Genomic DNA, 26,084 nt, shown 5'->3' on the forward strand with positions numbered 1-26,084 from the left:
CTTTCACATTTATAATATTAGTAAGATACATATATGTGTGTATATGATTTCTAAATGGTAATTGGTCACATTGAAATTTGTACTCACTGAAGTTAAATCAGGGGTCAGCTGGTGATCTGATGACTCTCAGACTGCTTCCTTTTGAAAACCTCTGTAGCAAAATCTCTCCTACAGAGGCCCATGAAATAATGAGATAATACATGAGGGGTCAGTGTATTATTATACTATTATACAATTATACATTATTATATGCATTATCAACTTGGCTGCTCTAAACGTGTTCAGCACTCAGCAGCTCCGGGGTTGTCATCTCAGTCAGTATAGTATCTGCATTGTCTTTGTACTGTTCCCATGTATGTGTGGAATTCTTTTCAGTGCTTTAGCTTCTATCTATAACCCACAAAGGGCTTGATTCACTAACACAAATAGCATGCCTTATCAGAGTAAATGTGCCTTATCAGAGTAGCATAGCGAGTGCTACGAACGTATGCCTGCTAATTGGCAATGACTAGAGCTCCACTCGTCCTGCCCTGAGCCCCTGCAGGACCAATCACTTTAAAGGACATTATCCCCGCACTTTGATTGGCCCAATAGGCTGCCTGTCACTTGACAGGAAACTTGACAGGCAGCCTATTGGGCCTGTAACAGAGCTGTAACAGAGGCCACAACAAGCATGGAAACTATTTGCATATTTGTTCCTTTAACTGCACAGTTCTATCACCACCCTGCACCTTATCCACATGGTATTTCATGTGCAACAACCTGTGAAGGTCACTATGCTAGTAGCGGCAGGCAACGTGCAGCACGCGTATTATAACGTCACCCAGTCAGTTGGGCGCAGGGTGAGCCGTTGAGTCACCTTGCTACTGCTGAAACTCCGGGTAATGTTATATAATTTTCCCTCTTTGAGTCATAGTAACTGGGAAGCACCCGAATTACATTGAAAATCCCGTTGAGCCGCTACAGCTATAAGGAGATTACATCTATTTTGGCGCCCAGGTCAGGCTCTATGCGTTCCAGGTGGTGTGAGTGCTTGGAACCTTGCATGTATTGCTCACCTCTGTTTAGAAGCTTAGAGCCTGCTGTAGACTTGTAGTTCACAGGAAGTGTAATGTCAAGTCGGCACTTTCTGAACAGGAAGCAAACCAGTGCAGAAGTCTGTTGCTATAGTGGTAATGGTAAGGGCAAGCAGAGTTATAAACCATACTTTAAAGAGGATCTCCAGTAAAAACAATGTAATAGAAACGTGCTTAATTATTACAATAATTATGTATAAATGATTTAGTCAGTGCTTGCTCATTTTGCTTTCCTCTCCCTGATTTACATTCAGACATTTATCACATGGTGACATTTTTACTGCTGACAGCTGATGTTACTGGAAGGAGATGCTGCTTGCTTTTTTGGCAGTTGGAAACAGCTGTTATTTCCCACAATGCAACAAGGCTCCCACAGTGTGATGTCAGGACCTCAGAGCTGTGAGGAGCTGACATCACACTGTGGGAGGGGTTTCACCACAATATCAGCCATACAAAGCCCCCTGATGATCCATTTGAGAAAAGGAATAGATTTCTCATAGGAAAAGGGGGCATCAGCTACTGAATGGGATTAAGTTAAATTCTTGGTTACAGTTTCTCTTTAAATTTGAAAATGCAGAACCACAAGTATTACATATACATTACACCAAAATGACAGGTTCACTTTAAATATAAATGTAAAGATGAAGACCTCAGACCTAATAAATTAACTTCATAAACTTTTGATGGTTGGGGGACCTTCATTATGCCGAGTAATTTTTAACTATACTTAATGCTTATGTTGCATAATTAGACAGTGCAATCAGTAACCTTATCTTAAGTGTTAATCTGCTTGCCTTTTACGTAGACAAGTACATGATTCCGCTGAACATTGTTAAACACTGTAAATGCCATTACTATACAGGGCACACAGCAAGGTCAGCTTTACAATATGCTGGTATTATGTTGTAGTGGGTTTTAAAAACAAAAAACTGACACTTACCTGTGGCTTTTATTGGCCCCCTGCAGCTGTCATGTCCCACGCTTTCTCCTATGATCCTCCGTTCCCCACCTGCTTCTAACTAAACTGTGGCTGAGCGGCTCATCGGGAGCTTATTGCACAGGCGCAAAAAAACTTCGTACTGCGCCTGCGCAGTAAGCTCCTGATGACGGCGCACGGGAGCGAGCAGTATTCGTCTAGGTAGGCGAATAATTAGACTGGACCGGCGGCGGGGAACGGAGGATCGTAGGAGGACGGCGCGGGATATGACAGCTGCAGGGGACCAATAAAAGCCCCAGATAAGTGTTCATTTTTTAAATCCTTGGGCTTCCTCCAGCCCTTGGAAGTCTAGTGTACCTTGCCGCCGCTCCGCTCCCAGCCGTTCTCCTGGGTTCCCCTCTGTGGCAGCCGCCACCCCGGCCATGTCAGTAGCCTCTGCGCATGTGTGAGCACGCATCCATGCTGCTCGCATTCGTGCTCCCGTGGCACTGTATGATTTGCAGGTCACCCAGCACCCTGGGGCCATTAGTTGATTTTAACTGTAATAAAAGTTACTCAAAAAAGATGTACAATGAGCAATGGTTCTATAGCACTCTGATTCCACTTTACTCTAATAAAGACACTGAAATGTGAATATTGAGTGCTAGACCGGTGGCAAAACAACAAGGGCTTTGCCACCACGTACCAGCGGTGCCTGGATATTGTACTGATTAAGGGTTCTGCCTCTGACACAAGAGACCTGGGTTCAAATCTTGGCTCTGGCTGTTCAGTAAGCCAACACCTATTCAGTAGGAGACCTTTAGACAAGTCTCCCTAACAGTGCTATTGCCTATAGAGCATGCCCTAGTGGCTGCAGATCTGGCGCTTTGAGTCCGCCAGGAGAAAAGTGCGATATAAATGTTCTGTGTCTTGTGTCTACTACGTCATCTTTGCATAGTGGATCAAATACCTATTTTAGTCATTACAATGCACACCAAGCTCTGACTTTGGGGCACTGGATTGTTGAGCTACACAGCTACAGTTGGTTCACTCACACATAAATGTGTACATTTCCAGTCCAGTCATGTCCTGTCAGTTTTTGCATCAGTTTTCAATCGGTTTTACCTGCCTGGACTGGAAATGTACACCTTTTATGTGTGAATACACCCACAGAACCACTTATAAACTGATACAAAACTGACAGGGCAGGACTGGACCAGAAATGTACACCTGTTATGTGTGAACACATCCATAGGAACACATACAAAACTGATGACAACTGTCCAAAACTGACAATATGTATAAACATTATACCGGTTATTTCTTGCTGTTTTTTAGAACAAATGACACTGGTTATGTATTGCCCGGGTCTTTTTACAGGTTAAAATATTGTCCTGGAAATAAAACAGCTGCAACAGTGGACACAGCAGTGCCTATTTACAGTACATGTTAAAATTACCATCCATCCTTTTCTCAATGAAAATAGAAATTGGTTATAAGAATTCCATAAAATGCAGTGTGCTAAGACTACCTCTGGCCTGGGGTGCCCCCTCCTACAGTTGTCACCCGAGGCATCTGCATGGTTTGCCTATGTCTAAAAATTGCCCTGGCTCCACAACTCCTGCTCTTTTCTCTCTCTTTCTCCTCCAATAAATAGAAAACAGAAGGAGAACACAAACCCTTCTCAAGCACGACCCAACAGAGAGACTTGTATTGCAGGTCAGTAGTCTGCAAACTACCTAAAACCAATGAGAAGAGACATTTATTTGAGGACAGTGAAGTGCTCCTTTGGGATAGGGATAAACTATTTAACGTAGCCGTAAAAGGAGCTGGAAGTCTTTGATACCACTTATCATTGGCATGAAATACCAGTTCAATATTGCGGTCAAACAACAAATCTTACCTACAAGGATGTAATTTGATCGATTAACATCTGCACTATAAGTTACAGCTAGGCTCAATATCTGGATGCTGGTAGGTTATCCATATGTGTAATTACCTATAAGTAAATGATGGGTAAGTGTAAATGCCTGGGTATTCCTTCACCTCATGTGAACCCGAGAAAGCTGCTTGGAAAAGTGACAGAACGTCTTTGAGAATACCATAACAAATGTCCAGTTGCAACTGCCTTATTATCCTTTGGATATAATGTGAATTAAAGTTCCCCAGCTTAGGGAGTAGAGCTGAGTCAGCTTTCACACAAAATTAAGTTTGCTGCATAAAGTAACATTTGACTTTTGCTGTAATTTCCCCACACTCTCTTGTTCAGTGAAATATATATTGGAACAGGGGCCTGACAGGCTTGTTTCCGATGCATGAAAAGCAACCTCAGTCGAGAAACTGGCACTGTGAGCTCATTTCATGAAACATTTTGGATGGGAAATTCTTAATTATCAAATGAAATCCTTATATAGCACAAGAAGAACAAATCACACACAGCCCTTTTTTTACGATTTGGCAAATATCATTCATTTTGTGTTTTGAATGAAACAATTCAAATATGGACTTACTGGTTATTTACAAAGCTTTATTTATATCTAGCATTTTTGTTGTTAGTACTATTTTTAGTATTATTATGAAATAAGTTATTTTAGTATTTATCTGGCAATATATACAAATAAATTGTTCTATGTAACATTTTGGCACTGTTTTAAAAATTTCACATATCAAAATGTTCATTAAAAATGTAACACAACTAATAAGTATTATATTTATGCTTTGACAAAAGGGATCTGCTGTTGCCCCGAAACGTCTGTTGGTTTGCTGAATGGACATCTGGCACTTTATGTGAATAAACAGCATCATTTCTTGCTGAGTGAGCGTACCTCTTGGATTATGGTTTGACTGCTTTACCGGTCCAGCACCTCATAAACTTGCCTGGTGTGCGACTCTTTGTATGTATCATAGCTAATAAGTAATCCATTCCTTGTATTTGCATGCCTTCTTTGAGTGCTCGATTCTAGGTCTAGGGCAGACTGGCAGGCTTAAAATCATTATATATGATGAATATTAGCTCCTTTAACGGGAACTGATAAATTAAAGAGGAACTGTAATGATATCAATTATTATTCTGTATTTCCAATTTTACGTTGATTATCCTGGTTCCAGGATCAGAAATACTTTTCAATATTTATATGATGTGGTTTATTTATATATTGCTATATATTGGTATTTACCCCCACCCTCCAGTGATGCCTAACCTAGGCTATGATACCACACAGCCTTCTGTGTCAGAGCACACTTGGAGATCAGGTGTTGTTCCTGCTCACTTAAAGAGGAACCTCAGCCTAAACAAATATACTGGAATTAAGTTACATTAGTTATGTTAATTAAAATAGATAGGTAATATAATCTCTTACCCACCCTGTTTTAAAAGAGCAGGCAAATGTTTGATTTCATGAGGGCAGCCATCTTTTTGATTGAAAGGAGGTGACAGGGAGCATAAGACACAGTTTCAACTGTCCTGTGTGCTGATCACCCCTCCCAGTTGCTAGGCAACATGAATAACAACATAGGAAATCCCATCATGCTTTGCACAGCATCAGGGAAAAAAATCCCGGGCAGTTTTCTTTGATGGGTGGAGCTTAGCTAAAAATTCAGCTAAAAATGATGCTTTGGTAAGAAAAACAAAGTTCTGATGCTGTAAAACTGTTAAAGAAACACCAAGCCTTTTCAGTTCTGCTGAGTAGATTTTTAGTCCGGAGGTTCACTTTAACTACAAACAAACATTGTACAGTGATGCACCTTGCCAGTAGGGATGACCCAGCCTTGGAGAACTCATGGAGAAGCACATTATCAGTTTGATCAGCTGATAGATTTGTAAGGCTCTAATTTGCTGGTCATGATCATGTGTTAAACTAGGAAGTCATCACAGCAAATCAGAGGCTTAAAAATCTATCAGCTGATCAAACTGATCATGTGCTTCTCCATGAGTTCTCCAAGGCTGGGCCATTTCTACTTGCCAGCAATAAAGGTGTCACCATCTGTGATAAGTTTAAAGGACTACAGTAGGGGGGTAGGGGGAAAAAGAGTTGAACTAACCTGGGGCTTCTAATGGTCCCCCACAGACGTCCTGTGCCCGCGCAGCCACTCACTGATGCTCCGGTCCCCGCCTCCAGCTTACTTCTGAAATTTCTGACCTTACAGTCAGAAGACCACTGCGCCTGTTTGGCTGTATCCTTGCTCTCGCTGACGTCACCAGATGCGTACTGCGCAGGCGCAGACCGTACTGGGCCTAAGCAAGACACTCCTGGGGATATCAGCAGGAGCGAGGATGCAGGCACAGTGATTTTCCAATTTTAAAGTTTCAAATTCCAGAAGTGAATTGGAGGTGGGGACCGGAGCATTGGTGAGTGGCTGCGCAGGCACAGGATGTCTGCGGGGGACCATTAGAAGCCACGGGTAAGTTCAACTCATTTCCCTCCTACCCCCCTACAGTAGTAATTTAAGAATGCAAATCAGGCTGAGAAAAGATTTTTCATTGGCCAAACATTGACTAAATAATTTATAAAGTTATATTTTAAAAAATAATCAGTTTTATTAATTAGTTATATTCAGTTAAGATCCTGTTAAATTTTATTCCGGAGTGATCATCAAATATTTTTATTCACTTTTTTTCAACAACAAAACAGAGTCAAAATAATGAAGATTAAAACCTCAAGGCTCTAAATAAAGACCATAACTAAAGATTTCAAATTGCAAAGTGATAAAAAAAACAGTCTAATTATTCAATATGTGGACTTTCAAGACAACCAAAATATAATTTGCATGGACCATTCCTGAAAAAAAACCTGCTTTTTGGCTTAAAAATACATTCATACATTTTTGGAAAGTATGACATAACTAAAGCCATTTAGGCCTTACTTCAGGCTAAGTGACCAAGAAGATGGAATGTAGCAGTAAAATTGGCCCTATCGACTGATTTGATTATGCCGTGGAGAACCAAGAACAAAGGAACATTAAAGTTTAGAACACACTTCTCGAGTTACAGCCTTGCTTGCAAAGTCATATTGCATTGGGCTCTACCTACTCGCCTGTGCCAGAAGACAATATGCAAAAGTAATTATAGTTTGCTCAGAAAACATTCCTGTGCACAGAGACCTTTCTGAAGATAAAAGTATATGGACTGAAGAAAAACTATGGTTTGCCCTCACAATATGAACGTTTGTAGAAAGTTATTTTAAGGGCATTGAGTGTGATTTAATGCAAAATGTTGCCGCTTTTTTTCCACTTAACGGAGCTCCAGGTGTCTTTCATTCTTAACTTTCCTTGACATTTTATGGTTGATTTTATGGTAGACTAGTTTAGCTTCTCAAGCACCCATTTTGTCTCTTTAATACTGAATGTAAGTCATTCATCTTTGCTGTGTGTGGTCTCCTGTCTCTGCTGTCTGCCGAATGTCTAAGTTATTTCAATATGACTGATAAATTCATCTGTCCTTTCTCGAGTTCACAGAGAACTAAGAAAAGGAACAGACAAAACACCTTTATTCACAACCTGTAATTTCCTTTAAACTTCACACTGTTTTGTACGCAGAAGCTACGCCACTGGTTAGATTTTTCATCCAAGATATTTTAAGTCGTGGAGATTGTTTACTTACGCAAACTGTAAATAGATACAGTCATTTTTTCTTGTTTTCATTATTACAGCATGTTTTGTTCATAAAAGAGCAGTATATCTCGGCACCGGGGCTATAGTCACCATTTATAAACTGGAATCTCTCTTCAGATTTACGGCTGTTGACATTTCCTTGGCTGTCATATCGAAACTCACACATCAGCCATGATTTTTAATCCAATAAATGTTACAACAGCTACTGTTTTTCCTCACTTATTTTTGGGGAGCGACCAAGACATGGTGGGAAAAGATCTGATTTCAGGGAAAATACAAAAATACTGACAAGAAAATGATACTCTGTTAATAGCAGGGATTATTTAAGCAGAATCTGTTTTAACATGTAGATGCCCTGTTAGAAACATGTAACAACTGTGCCTCAGTCCTTCTAGACAGGGATGCCTGATTGTCATCCCAGGGGGAGCAGCGGTCCTTTGGTTCCACTATTGTAGGTTATTACCTGTATGGGCCCCAAGCAATGAACCATTCTGAGCCCTCCAAACACTCATCCCTTTGCATCCTTTAAAATCAGGTTATAAATATACTAGAGTAGAAACATGTGAAAGCACTGTAATTTAATAGCCTGCTATAGTGTCACAATGCATGCTATCCATGACACTGTCGTGCTGGAAAAGGTGTTTTACTCTAAGTTTTAGCTGGCAGGTGGTAGGTTGCTGTCCTATACCTCCAAAGAAAAATCAACCAATGGCTTTTAGAAATAACTGGTCTCCTATAATGGCAACTTTAGCCCACTTCGACTGATTAATGATTTGCATAAATCAATTGTAAAATAACTGATTGAAAAGGAAAATTACCATCACAGACTTTAGCCTCATACACACATATGAAACATATTGCCCATTGGGGATTGGGACCCAATCCCTCAGGCAACATTGCAGGGACGAGGCTATACAGAGGTGTTGCTAGCCTGCAAGCTAGCAATGTGTTCTGTTGCTATGTGGCAGTCAGAGGGCCCAATAAAACAGAGCGAGAATGACGTCTTGTGGCGGCCGCGGTGAGTGGGGAGGATAATGTTTTCAGACGGATTGCTGACCAAGGCGTTGGGGAGCATTGTGGGCTGCTAACCTGTGTCAAAGGCTTTAGGAACCTTTACTGCATTGTGAAAATGCCCATCTTGGTTTGATGTACTATTCCGCCATTGTTTTACCACCTGTCTCTGGGTGCTTGGCCTGGGTTGGGCTTGAGAATATCCCTGCCTCCTTGCCCAGGTATTCTTATCCTGTTTATTCCGCTATTTCTTTGATATAATAAAAGTAACATTTTACACTAAATATGGTGCTTTAAACCAGTTGTTTAGTCTATTTATGAACTTGTTGATGAGCACCAAGTTGCTGGAGAGTGGCTGATGAAGTTGAGAAATAAGACTGATGTAATTGCTATGACATTGCCAATGAGGAAAAGGAACAAGGGGGAAAAAATGTTACATTCACCAATGCCTGTAATACTCACAGACATTGTATATACCAGTCAAAATATTCTCTGTAGTTTTAATGCAAGATTGTGCTAGATTTATAATTTCATCTGTGCCTCTATACTTATTTCCCAAACCTTCATCTTTTTTTTAAACTGTATTTATCCTGAGGAATTTCCCTCAATTCCCCTTTTCTTCAGCGCTTTGAGTCCCCAGGGAGAAAATCGCTATAAAAATATTATTGTTATTGTTTTCTCCTAGGAGATAATCTTTCAGCTTCTATCTATTTAAAATAACTTTTTAGCAGTCTGAAACTGAAAAAGAACCAAAAAGTAGGTGAAAAAGTACTGTCAAAATTATTCTGAGCATTTTCTTTCTTGCTGGAGGTTTAAAAGATTTTATTGACATTCTCCTAGGAGAAAACTTAGAAGAAAAGGTCAATTGGGTAGGGGCCAATGTGTGCTAAACATGCAAGATCCAGTAAAACAACTCGCTTATTCAGCGGCACAGTCCACCGCTAACCCGCATGCAGATGGGCAACAACGCGCTGTGGCCGGCAGCGCGTTCTCCGATGTCCGGGATGGCCGTCTCGCAAATGGTGTGGGCGTGGCTGTCAGTTAGCGTGCGTATAGCGTCATTACGCGTTTCGGCGCTCTGCGCCTTCGTCACCCTGCGGATCGCTCAAACTCACACTTATCAAGCGAACAACAGTCTGTACACACGCCCGATTTAGCGGGCGAACGACGGAACGACGGGGCGTTCAAACGACCCGTCGTTCGCGGAAATCCGACGTGTGTATGGGCCTTAAGTCCGTGGAATGTGATGTTTAATCAAACAAGTGGTCTTATCTTTTGGTCATAAATTAGCTGGCATGCCTGTGAAACCTTCTTGATGTTGTAATGAAGGCACCCAATGTCTACAATGCATAACAATGTATCTCCTTTTTAATGTCCAGTATATATAAGATGTTTTCTAAGTTTTGTCAGTATGCAGAAATCAGCCTGACAATGGTCTCATAGCCGAATGCTTACTGCTTTTCTTATACGTTAGCCAATAAATGGTATCATCCTGATTCAAAACTTCTTGCTTATTCCATAACAGCAAATTAAGTTTTGAAGCTAAATATCATATTGGTGTTCTGAACTTCCTTTCTTCTCTTTCTGTGTGCTAATGCAGGAGTGCAGGATCATCAGCATGAGAAGATTGTTTCAGTTGTGTTTAATGGATCAATCCACAGTCCCCGCTTCCCCTACTCTTACCCTAGAAGCACTGTTTTGGTGTGGAGATTGGTAGCAGTGGAAGAACATGTCCGGATACAACTGACCTTTGATGAAAAATTTGGGCTAGAAGACCCAGAAGGCGATATATGCAAGTAAGTAATGAGACATGCAAAGAGCAAAACATACAAACATACTTAATGCATTATCATATTTGTTATTCAGCCAAGATAAGCTACAATTCTCTTAACATGACAATCCTTTGTATACCCAGGGAGGAAAGTAACTTGAGCCAATCAAACTTTAGAATCTGGTTCATTAAACAGCTACCAGCTTATTAGCAGTTGCTGGCTTTGACTGGCTCAGTGTTGTTCTCTTACTGGGTCAGTGGAAATTTACATACTAGATTTCCTTGTTTGGGTGTCACCAGGGGTCGAGTGGGGCGTGGACGCAGGTGGACGACGTCCACTTGCTTTTTTCAGAAAGTGGACTCCGTCCACCCTGGCATCTGTGGAGGGAGAGAGCGCAGTGGAAGGAGAGCTGTGCGCAGCGGTGGGGAAGGGCTGCCATTTCCCCCCTCCTTCCCTCACCTTGGGGCTCTCCATCCCCCGCTCTCCCCTCCAAAAGTAACAAATGAGCAGCTGGCAGCGGGCGGGAGTCGAAACTTACCTCACTCTCCTCCGAAAAGCTGAGTAAGTACTGATGTCCGGTTCATTTGAGCCGGTTCTTTCCTGTGAGTTGTGTGATCCGGCTCATCACACTGAACTGAATCAGTTCAGTGTATGAGACAGGAACTGCAGCTGAATACTGCAGCTGCAGTTCCTGTCTCCTCCACTGAACTGATTCGATTCAGTATGATCAGCCGGATCACTGAACTCACAGGAAAGAACCGACTCAAATGAACCGGACATCACTACTTACCCGGCTTACCCGGAAGGAAGAGGTAAGTCACGCTGCTGTCAGGCTCCCACAAATTTTAGTTCTGGAGGGGTAGAGGGAGGAAGGGGGAGCCCTGAGGGGGGAGGAGACATTCCCCGCTGTGCTCACCAATCCCTCCTCTCTGTGCTGCCTGACTACATATACTGGGGATATATACACCTGTCTACATATACTGGGGACATATACTCCTGGCTACATATACTGGGGATATATACACCTGTCTACATATACTGGGGACATATACTCCTGGCTACATATACTGGGGATATATACACCTGTCTACATATACTGGGGACATATACTCCTGGCTACATATACTGGGGACACATATACTCCTGGCTACATATACTGGGGACATATACTCCTGGCTACATATACTGGGGACATATACTCCTGGCTACATATACTGGGGACATATACTCCTGGCTACATATACTGGGGACATATACTCCTGGCTACATATACTGGGGACATATACTCCTGGGCACATATACTGGGGACATATACTCCTGGGCACATATACTGGGGACATATACCTCTAGCTACATATACTGGCACTTATACCCCTGACTACATATACTGGGCACATATACCCCTGGCTACATATACTAGGCAACTATACCTCTGGCTACATATACTGGGGACTACTATACTCATGGCTACTTATACTGGGGACACTTATAGACCTGGCTACCTATGCTGAGGGTACCTATTTTGGGGGAACTGCTGTCAGATTATCTGCATTTTTGTGGAACCGCTGTTATGTATTTTGGGGAACAGCTGCCAGAATGTGTATGTTTGGGGGACTACTGCTGCCAGATTATATGTATTTTGGGGAACTGCTGCCAGATTGTGTATGTTTGGGGGAGCACTGCTGCCAGATTATATGTATTTTGGGTGTTACTTGTATTTTGGGTGACTCACTGCCAGGTTTTGCATATTTTGGGGAACTGCTTCCAAATTATGTGTATGTTGGGGGAACTGCTGCTGCGACACAGGCTATTTTGGAGGAACCACTGCCATATTATCTGTATTTTGGAGGAACTTCTACCAGATTATGTGTTTTTTTGGTGAAATACTGTCAGATTACATCTATTTTTGGGGGATACACTATGGCGGAGCTCAAACTTCCCTGGCAGACCTTTTAAATCACTGCTAAGGTCATGTATATTTGGCCCCACCCATGACCACGCCCACATTATGTTTGACTATGCTAATTTTTTTGGCACGCCGCGCTATGCGCGGCGCAGGGCTTTTTAGGGTGAGTCCACTCACCTTTTTTTTCCAGGACTAGACCCCTGGGTGTCACATGGTCACCCCTGACATAACGTCCTCCAGATCATTTGTTTTTTTTCCTCAATACTCGTCACTGTTACACATTTTAAAGGTCTGCTTGGAATACTCCATTTTCAGGATAGTCATTTATTGTTACTTTATCATTTTTAATGGCCTTTCTCTTATTAATAATTGATACCGTTGTTGTAGCATTTGATAACAGTACATTAAGCTTCTGAAATGAACCTTATGTAATAATGGCAGTAATGGCAGTAATTCCTGTGTGTGGACAGCTCCTCCTTTTCCCTCTGTCATTGAATGTGGTTTCTTTGAGCAGCAACTCATACAATAACTGCTTTATCAAAGAGCCCTGTTGCCAGATGAGTCATTTTGCGTAAAAATGCCAGCAAGGAATTACTTTTGTGTAACTGGGTAGTGTTGGGCGAACACCTGGATGTTCGGGTTCGGGAAAGTTCGCCGAACATGGCCGCAATGTTCGGCATGTTCGGGCCGAACCCCGAACTCCCCGAACATCCCGCTTTTGGGGGCCCTATGGGGTCGCAGGCATAAGGGGGAAGCATGCCCCGATCGCGGGGGGGGGGGGGTCGGAAATTCCCTCGGAAAGTCACTCTCCGGACTCCTCCTCCTCAGTCACTCACTTCACAGTGCCGCCCACTGCCGGCCACCCACTACCACCAGACCGGTACTTCCTGAAACTTTTGTATGGGGAAGCGGGCAGAGGGGGGAGCGCTAGCGGAGGGGGTGGAGGGAATTTCCGACCCCCCCCCCCGCGATCGGGGCATGCTCCCCCCTTATGCCTGCGACCCCATAGGGGGGCAGTATTCGGCCGAACAGGGCCCTGTTCGGCGGCCAATTAGTAGTTCGGGGCGAACCCGAACTTAAAAGGCCGAACACCATCAGGTGTTCGGCCGAACTCGAACATCACCCGAACAGGGTGATGTTCTGCAGAACCTGAACAGTGGCGAACACTGTTCGCCCAACACTATAACTGGGCAATGGCAATTGGACTATTGGGCTATTTAGCGTTAACCCAGTTCTGTGTGTTTTTCCATGAGATTTTAATAAGACTTTAATTTATGCAAATACCTAGGAAAAAATTATCTTTTGGCTTCAGTAGATTCTGAGTAATCCACTTGGATCATGAATGCAGCTGTGTGAGCAATAGTGGGGCCGGAACACCTAATCTACTTATTTGTTTTGGTAAAGTGATTCAAATGATATAAATGGAAAAGGATTGGGACAACAGGAAGTCAACAATGGCACCCTTGCATACATTATATTGTCCATACTAGCCGGTGGTGCGTGTTGCGCTGTGTGGGGCAGGAGTGCCATGATGCCGCACGCAATCGCCATGCATGCTATCCTGCTACATGGGCACATGCATGCTGACCTGCCTTATGTGTGTGCCATCCTGCCACATGTGCACTAGCTCTATCACACCGCACACATTCCCACACCATCCAATCAACTCCCCGGCCCATTGGATTGGCTAATCACAACAGGACAGGGCAGGAGGAGATATATCTGGGACGGATAGAAGCACATGCATACAGTGGACAGCTTGGAATTTATTCTTATAGATATTAATCAGCTCAGAAAACGTCCTTTCCTATTTGTTACCTGTAGCTGACCTAATGATAGATACAGTATAAACAATTAAAATACTTTATACACTGGCTGGGTAAAAGGAGAAGAAAAAAGTGTTTTAACTCAGTATAGCATACTTGAATAAAGATGTCAATTTTCGTTTTAAAACACTAACAATGCCTTAAGCACAACCATTTCCTTTATTAATGTGGTGTCTCCTCATGCTGTGTGTGAGCTTCATTTTTCACGTTCTGATGATCATCAGACTGAGCCACCTTCTGGCCATAAGCATTCTTTACTTTCACATTGTTCAAAAGAAAATCTTTTGATGTCTTTGGAAAAAGTCATATTTTCACTTTACACTTCCCAAAAACCATCAAATTTCTCTTTTATTACATACAGATGCACAAGGACTTTAAAGTATGAAACTGAGAAGAGCAATGCAACTTTAACTCCAGTTTTAGCCAGTTGTTTGTGACACTTAATATTTGGCATAGTGCTTAACATGTCTCCCTGATACTTTACCACTCGAGGCTTTTAGATCAAATGAGAATAAAATCATTGCATCCACGTTTATGTTCCACTTAAGCTCTTGCATCTGTTTCTCTTCTTTTAGCTATGTATTCCAGCACTATTGATATCACTTTCCATCTACTGTAGACAAAGGGAAATTCTGAGTTCCCACAATTAAAAAATAAGAAAGACCTGCATTTTTGTCTTATATATCCATACTGTAGGAATTGAGTGAAAGGCCAAATTCATCCAAAAGTATTTCATTCTCAACTTTTACATTTTACTTTGAAGCTAATGGGAAGCTAAAAAAACAACAACAAACAAACAGATACTTACCTAAGGAGAGGAAAGGCTCTGGGTCTTATAGAGCCTTCCTGCACCTCTCTCTGTCCCCTCGTTTAAGCGCCAGCTCCCCGCTTGAATCCCCCACCGCAGGAGGGTTCAGAAGATGGGTGGCTCCATACTGCGCATGCGTGAGCACACGCGAGAGCTCCCAAAGACTTCAGAAGCCTCCTTTGGTGGCAGAGAGCAGTATCTGACCAATTGGTCGAATACTGCTACCAGGGGAGCCAGCGCTGGAACGCAGGGACCATTAGAGGAGCAGGAATACGCTATAGGACCCAGGCCTTCTCTCTCCTGAGGTAAATATCTAGTTGATTTTTATTTATTTTTTTAGCTTCCTATTTACTTTGAAAGTGGACCTCATTACACATTACATGAGGCCCAATTTAGATTCCCTACATTTGTAATCATATTTGAATATTTAGACTGTATACCCCAGTTTAATTCTTTGTCTTAAATCAACGGAGCCAGTTTAGATGTCCAGTGGCATAGCTAAGGAGCTTTGGGTCATGGGGAAAACAACCGGCAGGGAGGCAGAACTGGGAAAAGAGCTAAGATTACCTAAATTGAAGCTAATCTAAATTGCCTGGAGCTTGCTTCTCTGCTCACTACAGAAATCGGCTGTCAGAACCTGTATCACTGGCTTCTGCAACAGCAGACTGCCCTACATTATTGATTAATTACTCTGATCAGGATAAATAATCAATAGTGTAGGGCACTCTGGTATTACAGCAGCCAGTGCACATGGCTACTAATGACAGGCAACTTCTGAAGCGCTAAACACATCCTGCCACCTCTCCCTGCTAATGTCCCAGCTGCAGCACAGCAATCATTCTCTCCACTCACCCTGCTGCTCTGCACATTCACTCACTGCAGGCTGTGTGTAGAGAGCGAGGAGACACATTGCCCATGGGACAGGAAGGGGGAGGGGTGCTACACCTAGTGCAGGAAGTAGTACAGTCCCCTGCACTGCCTGCTGCTATTTTCCCAAATGTTTCCAAACGTATGAAAAAAGGTCCCAGGTGGAAGAACATAGTTACTGAGCACCACAGCGGCACCCCTAGCTACGGCTACAACCGGTGCTCTGAGCACCTTTAGACTTATGGCAGGTACATCACTACCACTATCCAAAGCATATATAGAAGTGATCATTACCAGCATACCAATATTGAAGAGCTAATACTACAATTGAGGGAGGGCCCCTGGTGGGTCCCTCAGACCCAGTGCGGCTGTAACCTTTGCATCCCCTTTTGCTACCACGCTGCAGAAGTCCAGGATTCTTTTTCTCTCTCGCCATTGTCTCAGGGTTCGTAATACCCGATAAATAAACTCTACACTAATCAACAATTCTTCATTGCCTTTATAACTTCCAGAGATGACATCATGCTACATCTTCTAGGTTGGAGTGGAGGGTAGAGTTTCAGGAAGATAACATTACTGAATATGTACTTTGTGGGAAATGTTGACTTTTCTAGGGAAAAAATATTTTGTGAGGCAGAGGCTGTGCAGATGAACTGCACAGCCGCTGCAAAAGATGATCTGGCTTTAGTGTCCATTTAAAGGGGCACTATGGCGAAAAATTTTAAAATTTAAAATGTATGCAAACATATACAAATAAGAAGTGCGTTTTTTCCAGAGTTAAATGAGCCATAAATTACTTTTCTCCTATGTTACTGTCACTTACAGTAGGCAGTAGAAATCTGACAGAAGCAACAGGTTTTAGACTAGTCCATCTCTTCATGGGGGATTCTCAGGGATTTATTTATTTTCAAAAGCACTTAGTGAATGGCAGTTGCTCTGTCCAACAAAACTGTGTTGCGAGCAGGGAAGTTGGCCAGCATCATTATTTAAATCCTTTTTAGGGAATATCTTTATAAAAAATAAAAGCCTTGCTGAGAATCCCCCATGAAGAGATGGACTAGTCCAAAACATAGGAGAAAAGTAATTTATGGCGCATTTTACTCTGGAAAAAATGTATTTCTTATTTGTCTCTGTTTGCACATATTTTACATTTTACAGTTTTTCGCCATAGTGCCCCTTTCACAATATATGCTGTCATGGCAGCAAATAAGGATATTCTGAATCATCTCCTAGATCTGCACAATCATAGACAGCTGATGATGACTAAAAAACAATCAAGTAAGAAAGCTGCAGGTCTGCAAAAAAAAAATTCCCCATCTCTAATTTGTCACTTGCCATTATTAAACTGGTTATTGGTTCCACATAGTTGCAAATATACGTTAAGCCATGAGAGCCTGGTACAATTTCTGTTTAACTAAGCGAACCTACTCTAGTATCCTAGAAGTAGAATGTGCATTGCAATTTGCAATTGATAAACATGTCAGAAATTCACTCTGATGCTACCATTCACCTCTACACTGAAAACTGCCACTATATGTAGAAATGTTGATGACAGGTATTTTTGCAAACTTACTGGGCGTAACCCAGAGCTGTCCTCTTTTTTGTGTTTTAGTATTATCCTAAATGGCCTTCTCTGTGTATCTCCCACTAGCCATAAGCATGCTAACAGAATCACTCTTTGGCTTTTATTCAATTCACTTTTTCTCCAAAGTTTTCTCCCAGGGCAAGGGTTTTCAGGAAAAACAGTGGCAGTTCAGCTTATGGTACTGCAGGGCACAAAGTGATGAAATAAAATTGATGGTAGGGAGCTGTGTTAACTAGTCTATGGGACAGTAAACCTGCCAGTTACACAAGACTACTGTAGAGTTGAGGTGCTAGGCATGTGTGTAGTTAGTGAGATGGAAGGAAGTTTGACTTCAGCTTCCTGTTTCTTGCTTTAAAGTTCTGGCACTCATCAGTGTTATAAATAAAGAAGGCTAAGGTCCAGCTAATTTCTCAAGATAAAATTGCCTTTCTCTAAATAAAGGCTGCTTGTGTGGCTTGAATATGGAAATATATGATTTGCATATTCAGGAGTGATGCATCATGGGAAACCACAGTGTTTAGCTTTCAGCTGAATTATCACAAATACCTTATGATTTAAGAAGGTAAAATTACATTGAATATGGAAAGAGAGAGCAGAGGAAAATGTAGCTAAGCAGTAAGAGCAGGAGCAGAGCTAATCAGCTGCTTTGCTCTCTGGACCAAATGGGGCATCTTCCTCAAAACTGGGTAGTGCATCATCATATGGTTACTTATGGATGGGGATCCAAAGGTATTTAAATTCCTGTTTCATTTAATTTGCTGCTTGTAGAGTTTGTAGACGACAAGGCTTTTGTTACAAACCAAGGTACCAGAGAATGTCCAGGTGAGAGAGGTTCTGTGGCCAGACCCTTTGGTGGCCTGCAGCTGTCCTATATATCTCTGCTGACTGACGGGAACAGCAATGCTGCTGCTGCTAACTAACGGGTCTTCTCTCTTTCCTAGCATGTTGCTACTATGCAACTTCCTGTTTACCCTTCCCCTCCCTGTCATTCTGCTGATTCATGGCTTCAGACTAGGTTGCATCATGATCTTCATCATCTACCACCTCTTTTTCTGCACTAGATTCGATCTTCCAGTAAACTGCTGTTTGTATGCCCTAACTAATCTTCCTCATTTTGCACCTAAGTGCTTGAGTGCCTGATATGTCTTGGTCCTCCCCTTCTAGTTATTTTGAGTCTTGTATTAAGCTCCATCGTGTAATGCTGAAACATTTCATCATGCTGCTCACTGTTGACTGCTTCAGATATTTGGCAAAAGAGGAAGTAAAGGGAGACTGTGCTATGCCTGGAAGAAAAAGGAGGAGATGATGGTTATAGTTGACCTGTGCAGGATCATTCACTGAAATACATCCTCAACATGTTGTAGTTATAGAACACACCACTTACAGCAACCATACTTGGGGCCAAAAGCAATTCCCTTTTTTGCCTAAATTTTCTCCTAGGAGATAATATTTACATCTTCAGTTTAAAATAACGTTTGGGCAGTCTGGAATTAAAAAAAAGTACTAATAAGTAGAAAAAGTGCTGTCAAGATTATTCTGAGTATTTTCTTGCTTGTTGGTGGCTTACAAGGCATTTTATTGATAAGGTGTAAAAATATTACCTAGGAGAAAAAGTGAATTGCATATGGCCCTTGACGTCTTGTTGTAAGTGGTGAAGCCCTATTTTAGCTTTATTGTGCTGGAAGTTCAATTGAGGACCTAGTTACCCAAACCCCTCTGAATTTTCCATTTTGTTTGAGTACTTAAACATTTTTTTTCCAATAGTAGCACTGGTTTGGAACAAGAGAGACACTTAATAAATGACAGCTTCCCTTTATAACGGGAAGAGCTGTTTGACAGCACACACACAGTTTTATGCTTTGTTACTAGTTGTTACTGGCACAAAGTTCTAATTTCCTACAAATGCTGTACAATAAACCCCACAGAAGGACAGGTTGTTCCCTTTCCCAGCTCCAAATTATTATTATTATTATTTTGTATTTATATAGCACTGACATCTTCTGCAGGGCTGTACAGAGTAAATTGTATTGTCACCTAACTGTTCCTCAGAGGGGCTCACAATCTAATCCCTACCATAGTTATATGTCTGTTCACATTGCACTTTGGAGTATTGTAAATAAAATTGCTGTTTATTATAAACCAACAATTTTTGGTTTCTAGTTGGTGGAGGTAAGTACACCACTACCCCCTTCTTTTTTAATTGCTTTAAGGGCTCTTTTTCCACAGACAGTTGATAGGCAGTGAAATGCCTCTCGAACTCTCACAACTGCCTGCTGCTGCCTGGCAACGGCTTGCTGCTGTCTGGTAACTTCAGTGCTCACTGCTGCCTCGCAACTGCTTGCTGAGCACACAGTTCAACTGTCCATGGAAAAGAGGCCTTAGACTACTCTGTCACCTCTGTTAACTGTTTCAGTACATATGTCTGTGTATGCAGAGGCGTCTGAGCCATTAGGCAGGTATAAATTCTTGCCTAGAGTGACAGGAGGAGGCAGGAGCACTGCTTCAGTGAGTAGTGAGATAAGAAAAGCCTTTTAGCTCACTCAGGTATCAGTTTACAGCAGCAGCAGATAACAGCAGCGCCTGACTCCACTCATAACTCATTCACTGACTGATTCATTCATTTCCTTCAGCTCAATGATTCAAAGAACCACAGTAATGAATGAGTCAGTGAGAGAAGGCACTCATCCTAGTCAGGGATCCGAGTACAGCATCAGCTCCTCAGTCCTGAGATTCATTCAGTCCCTCTCTCTCTGCTACTGGTAACTGCGTGGATGTAGTGACTGTGTAGTAGCCAGGCATGGACTGCCCCCCAGGCCGCCTTTTATTCAGTGATTTAGGGTTGGTCCTGTGTCTGCTGTATTCAGGTTTGTTATTGTAAGGCAATGTGAAACACTTGGCTAGCTGATAAAAGTGCAATTAGAGGGCAGGCAAGCTGGTAAATATACACAGCATGATGCAGAGGAGGGTCCGTGGGAAAAAAATCTGTCTGGTCTCTCCCCATTGTTAAAATGACTGCATGTGCAGATAAGGTGTTAAACAGGTTGAAAAGTTTTGACAGTCCCTAGACAACTAGGGTTGCTTTCTGACATGTGTGAGAGACTGGCAGGGACAGCACTCCTATTACCGGCAACTAGCCTCTGTGTAATGTGGGACTGCAATACAGATTAGCTCTCTGCTCCATCTCAGGCTATTGTCAGTCTCACTCCACTCCTCCTATCTCTGGGCTAGTGCACGACAAAATCGCAATAGCAATCACTAGCAATTCGCGAATGCGACTTTGTGAAGCGATGTTTAAAGGAATCACTCCAATAAATGCTACCTGCAGCATGTTGTGGGAACACCCTCATAGGGTAACATTAGCCCATCGCTTTTCAAATCGCTGTAAATTTGAAAAGCGCTCTGAAGCACTCTTGGTGTGCACTTCTTCTACAGCCTTCTTCATTCACCTTTGTTTCCCTCTTTCCCTAGTGCTGGGTGTCTGTGTCTTCTTGTCATACAGGAAAGCTAAATAAAAGTGCAATCCTGGTGAGGCAAATATCTTCTTCCCTCTCTTTCAGCTTTTCTCTCCTCTTTGTTTTTTTCTCCTCACACTACACACACACACTATAAGGTAGTGACAACCGGGATTAGTAGAGATGGTGGTGAAGGGGAGGACATAGGTAGGTGTATGTGGGGGGGGGGGCGTGGAGGGATTGGCCTTGAGGGAATTACAGTGGCCATACTTCTGTTGACTCGACAGCCGATCGACCAACCGTTTTGATATTAGCAAATTGGATAAAACATTTTGGGTGGAAATTGGTTGAATGTATCATTCTGAGATGTTGGGAAATCTTGGGCCAATGTGGTTGTCAGGTACGATAATCATGGAGTGCGATAACCACGAATTATAGACAAGATGAAAACCCCGGCCGTTGTCCCTCAAAATGTATTGTGCCCCCCTGATGCCTGTACTTTACCTGTCACAAGTGTCCCTGCTGTATATCCGCATTGGCGCTCCACGTGATTACTGGCATATACGATATGGGGTGAGTGTGTGACATAATTTGGGATGAGGCTGCCATGATAACGGGCCTCTAGTCTGTGTTTCCCCCAAGGCCAGAAGGTCCCAGTCCTCCCCTGGTAGCAGCATAGTGTGTGTGTATAGTGTATGTCTACTGTGTGCTGTGTATAGTGTGCTCTGTGTGTGCGTGTGTATAGTGTGTGTGTGTATGTGTGTGTGTGTATAGTGTGTGTGCGTGTGCACTGTACGTGTCTAAAGTGTATGTGTATGTGTGTACTGTGTATAGTGTGTTTGTTGTGTGCGGTGTGTGAGTGCGTGTATAGTGTGTGTACTGTGTGCGTGTGTATAGTGTGTGTGTGTGTGTGTGTATAGTGTGTGTGTGTGTGTGTACTGTGTGTGGTGTGTGTGAGTGCATGCCGCAATAGGTATATTTTATGGTGAAACGCTCTGCTGCATTACAACTATTTTCTGGTGAACCCATGCCGCAATGAGTGTATTTTCTGGTTAAACGCTGCTGCATTATGATTTTCGGGGGTCTTGGGGGTGGGGGGTATGGCGCTGGGGGCAATCATGGGGGGGGAGCCACAGGATTTCTCGCATGGAGTGACAAAATGGCTAGAGACGCCCCTGTGTGTATGTATCGTGTAGTGTAGGTATCATAATCTAGGGCCAATTTTAGGTAGAAGCCAATTAACTTATCTGTATGTTTTTTATTTTATTTTTTAAATTTTTTTTGGAGGGGGGGGCGGGAGGAAACCCGGAGTGCTTGGAGGAAGCCCGTGCAGAAACAGACAGGACTTATAAACTCTGTGCAAATAGTGACCTGGCTGGGATATGAACTGGGGACCTAGCTCTGCAAGGTGAGAGTGCTAACCACTACGTCACCATGCTGCCCGCTCCAAAGCATCTCCTCAGCAGCACTAATCTAACTAGCTAGAACACTACATAGCAATATGGCTCTACATAGCAAATACAGTGGTGTGAAAAACTATTTGCCCCCTTTCTGATTTCTTATTTTTTTGCATGTTTGTCACACTTAAATGTTTCTGTTCATCAAAAACCGTTAACTATTCGTCAAAGATAACATAATTGAACACAAAATGCAGTTTTAAATGATGGTTTTTATTATTTAGTGAGAAAAAAACCTCAAAACCTACATGGCCCTGTGTGAAAAAGAAATTGCCCCCTGAACCTAATAACTGGTTGGGCCACCCTTAGCAGCAATAACTGCAATCAAGCGTTTGTGATAACTTGCAACAAGTCTTTTACAGCGCTCTGGAGGAATTTTGGCCCACTCATCTTTGCAGAATTGTTGTAATTCAGCTTTATTTGAGGGTTTTCTAGCATGAACCGCCTTTTTCAGGTCATGCCACAACATCTCAATAGAATTCAGGTCAGGACTTTGACTAGGCCTCTCCAAAGTCTTCATTTTGTTTTTCTTCAGCCATTCAGAGGTGAATTTGCTGGTGTGTTTTGGGTCATTGTCCTGCTGCAGCACCCACGATTGCTTCAGCTTGAGTTGACGAACAGATGGCCGGACATTCTCCTTCAGGATTTTTTGGCAGACAGTAGAATTCATGGTTCCATCTATCACAGCATGCCTTCCAGGTCCTGAAGCAGCAAAACAACCGCAGACCATCACACTACCACCACCATATTTTACTGTTGGTATGATGTTCTTCTGCTGAAATGCTGTGTTACTTCTATGCCAGATGTAACGGGACACGCACCTTCCAAAAAGTTCAACTTTTGTCTCGTCGGTCCACAAGGTATTTTCCCAAAAGTCTTGGCAATCATTGAGATGTTTTTTTAGCAAAATTGAGACGAGCCTTAATGTTCTTTTTGCTTAAAAGTGGTTTGCGCCTTGGATATCTTCCATGCAGGCCGTTTTTGCCCAGTCTCTTTCTTATGGTGGAGTCGTGAACACTGACCTTAATTGAGGCAAGTGACGCCTGCAGTTCTTTAGATGTTGTCCTGGGGTCTTTTGTGGCCTCTCGGATGAGTTTTCTCTGCGCTCTTGGGGTAATTTTGGTCTGTCGGCCACTCCTGGGAAGGTTCATCACTGTTCCATGTGTTTGCCATTTGTGGATAATGGCTCTCACTGTGGTTCGCTGGAGTCCCAAAGCTTTAGAAATGGCTTTATAACCTTTACCAGACTGATAGATTTCAATTACAGTACATTTGTTCCTGAATTTCTTTGGATCTTGGCATGATGTCTAGCTTTTGAGGTGCTTTTGGTCTACTTCTCTGTGTCAAATAGCTCCTATTTAAGTGATTTCTTGATTGAAACATGTGTGGCAGTAATCAGGCCTGGGAGTGACTACAGAAATTGAACTCAGGTGTAATAAACCACCTTTAAAAGTTATTTTTTAACAAGGGGGGGCAATCACTTTTTCACACCGGGCCATGTAGATTTGGAGTTTTTTTTCTCACTAAATAATAAAAACCATCATTTAAAACTGCATTTTGTGTTCAATTAAGCTATCTTTGACTAATAGTTAATGGTTTTTGATGAGCAGAAACATTTAAGTGTGACAAACATGCAAAAGAATAAGAAATCAGGAAGGGGGCAAATAGTTTTTCACACCACTGTATATGATATTTATAGTTCCTAGATAGGGCAATGTACTGTACTAATTGATCAAGGCACTCAATGGGAAACCAGCCAGCACAAACATGGTTTGCATAGTCCACTGCTTGCTCCTGGCTGCTGATAGGGTGCTGGTGTGAACCAGGGCATTATGGGATATCCTGATGATTAATTTTCCATGGAATACCTCTATTTTTGGGTTTTCATTTTTCAAATGACCTATATTTGAACAATTCCTCTTAATCCTAACTCTGAAGAGCAACACAAATATGTCATAGACAAATTACATTAGTCTAAGTTTAAATAACTTGACAACTGGCACTTCACTACCCTAAGGATGAACAGCCAATTAAAACCATGACACATTCTTGTGATTAATAAAAGGAATTTAATCTACTGGATATTCTGAAAGCCATATTAATTACAATTTAGCACTACTCTTTATTAAATTATCATATAGTAATAGTAGAGAATTTATCATACTTATATATAACACACCTTGAAGCTGAGTTTTCTTTATCTAAAAAAGACAACATAGAAAGACAGTATAATATCCAAAGAGATAAAATTGACAATATTTCTGGAGCTCACCTTTGCTTTTTTTTGTTTTGTTAAAAGAACATTTATGTTGAATTTTTTGATAAGAAATTATGCCAAACAGAAGCGTCAGTCATAAAAAGCAGTCATAATCCAGATACAAGCTTAAAGATGAACTGCAGTGAAAATAACATAATGAGTATAATGCTTAATTTTTAGAATAATTACAATAATTATAATTTACAATAATTATTTATAAATGATTTAGTCAGTTTTTGCCCATTGTAAAATATTTCCACTCCCTAATTTACATTCTAACATTTATCACATGGTGACATCTTTACTACTGGCAGGTGATGTCTGTGGAAAGAGATGATGGGTTTTTGGCAGTTGGAAACAGCTGTTATTTCCCACAATGCAGCAAGGCTCCCACAGTGTGAGGTAAGTGCCCTGGTGCTGACCTCACACTGTGGGAGGGGTTTCACCACAATATCAGCCATACATAGCCCCCTGATGATTCGTTTGAGAAAAGGTAAAGGTTTCTCATTGGAAAGGGGGTATCAGCTACTGATTGGGAAGAAGTTCAATCTTTGGTTACAGTTTCTCTTTAAATAAATAAGAGTGGATCAGCAAAAACATCAGCAAATCACCCTAAAGGGTAATTTGAAATACCAAGACATTTAAACAGTAATAAAAGACAATCTGAGGCCAAGAAAGATAATATAAAGTCATCAAAAATATTAACAATGGGAAAAAAAGAAAGATAAATTTAATTATCTTTTCTTTAGTTAATTTCATATTAATAACCATATGTTATTCATTAGTAACAATGCACGGTACTCTTTGTGTTATAGCTACTGAAGTCTTAGTATATAGAAAAACAAAACCCCCAAAACTTATGGCAATAGCTAAATGAAAACACTACTATTGATAAATCATAGAGTATTTTTAGGTGATATAAAAGCTTTTCTACGTAATGACATTTTATTAAAATTGCCTTTCTATTTTAATATGCAGCCAGCTGTGACATTCTACAGCCAATAACAAACCAATATATTTCAAACACTGTCAGTACTTTCATCTGAGTCACTTCCATTGGTATACAGAATATCACCATTTTCCTCTTTTCCTACAGGACTAGTTTGTTGCAGAGACAGTAGAGACAGTAAGTTCATTCATAGTATTCCTTCCCCATGTTTAGCGTGGTGATCTGCTTAAGTCATTAGGGCAGACTAACACACAACTGTAAAATTTCCTATTAGAAAGACACAGTACTTGGTTCTGATAATTTATGTACATAAGGACACTCTAAGAACTTGCAACTGTATTTATTAAAACCAGTGTAATGTAGAGGGCTGACCTAAAGAAAATGGTTGCTCTTAGCAAAATGTTGAGTTTCATTTTTAAAATAGACAGTGTTATCTACTGATGAGGATGAACATCCCCACTACCATCGGGCTAGTCCAAAAGAATAAAAACTTGTAACATAAATGTAATAAAATACAGTGGGATGCGAAAGTTTGGGCAACGTTGTTAATCGTCATGATTTTCCTGTATAAATCGTTGGTGGTTACATTAAA

The 26,084-nt window shown here is 41.7% G+C and overlaps 1 protein-coding gene across 2 annotated transcripts in view; it reads left to right on the plus strand.

The window, feature by feature from the left end:
• Positions 1-26,084, plus strand: part of PDGFC (platelet derived growth factor C) — a 346,169-nt gene that overhangs the window by 202,198 nt on the left and 117,887 nt on the right. For both annotated transcript variants that reach the window (XM_068278877.1, XM_068278878.1), the window contains exon 2: positions 10,214-10,409. In XM_068278877.1, the coding sequence (XP_068134978.1) occupies positions 10,214-10,409 (196 nt within the window). The remainder of the gene's footprint in view (positions 1-10,213; positions 10,410-26,084) is intronic.

The sequence above is a fragment of the Hyperolius riggenbachi genome, chromosome 1 (assembly GCF_040937935.1).
Source record: "Hyperolius riggenbachi isolate aHypRig1 chromosome 1, aHypRig1.pri, whole genome shotgun sequence".
Classification (NCBI taxonomy): domain Eukaryota; kingdom Metazoa; phylum Chordata; class Amphibia; order Anura; family Hyperoliidae; genus Hyperolius; species Hyperolius riggenbachi.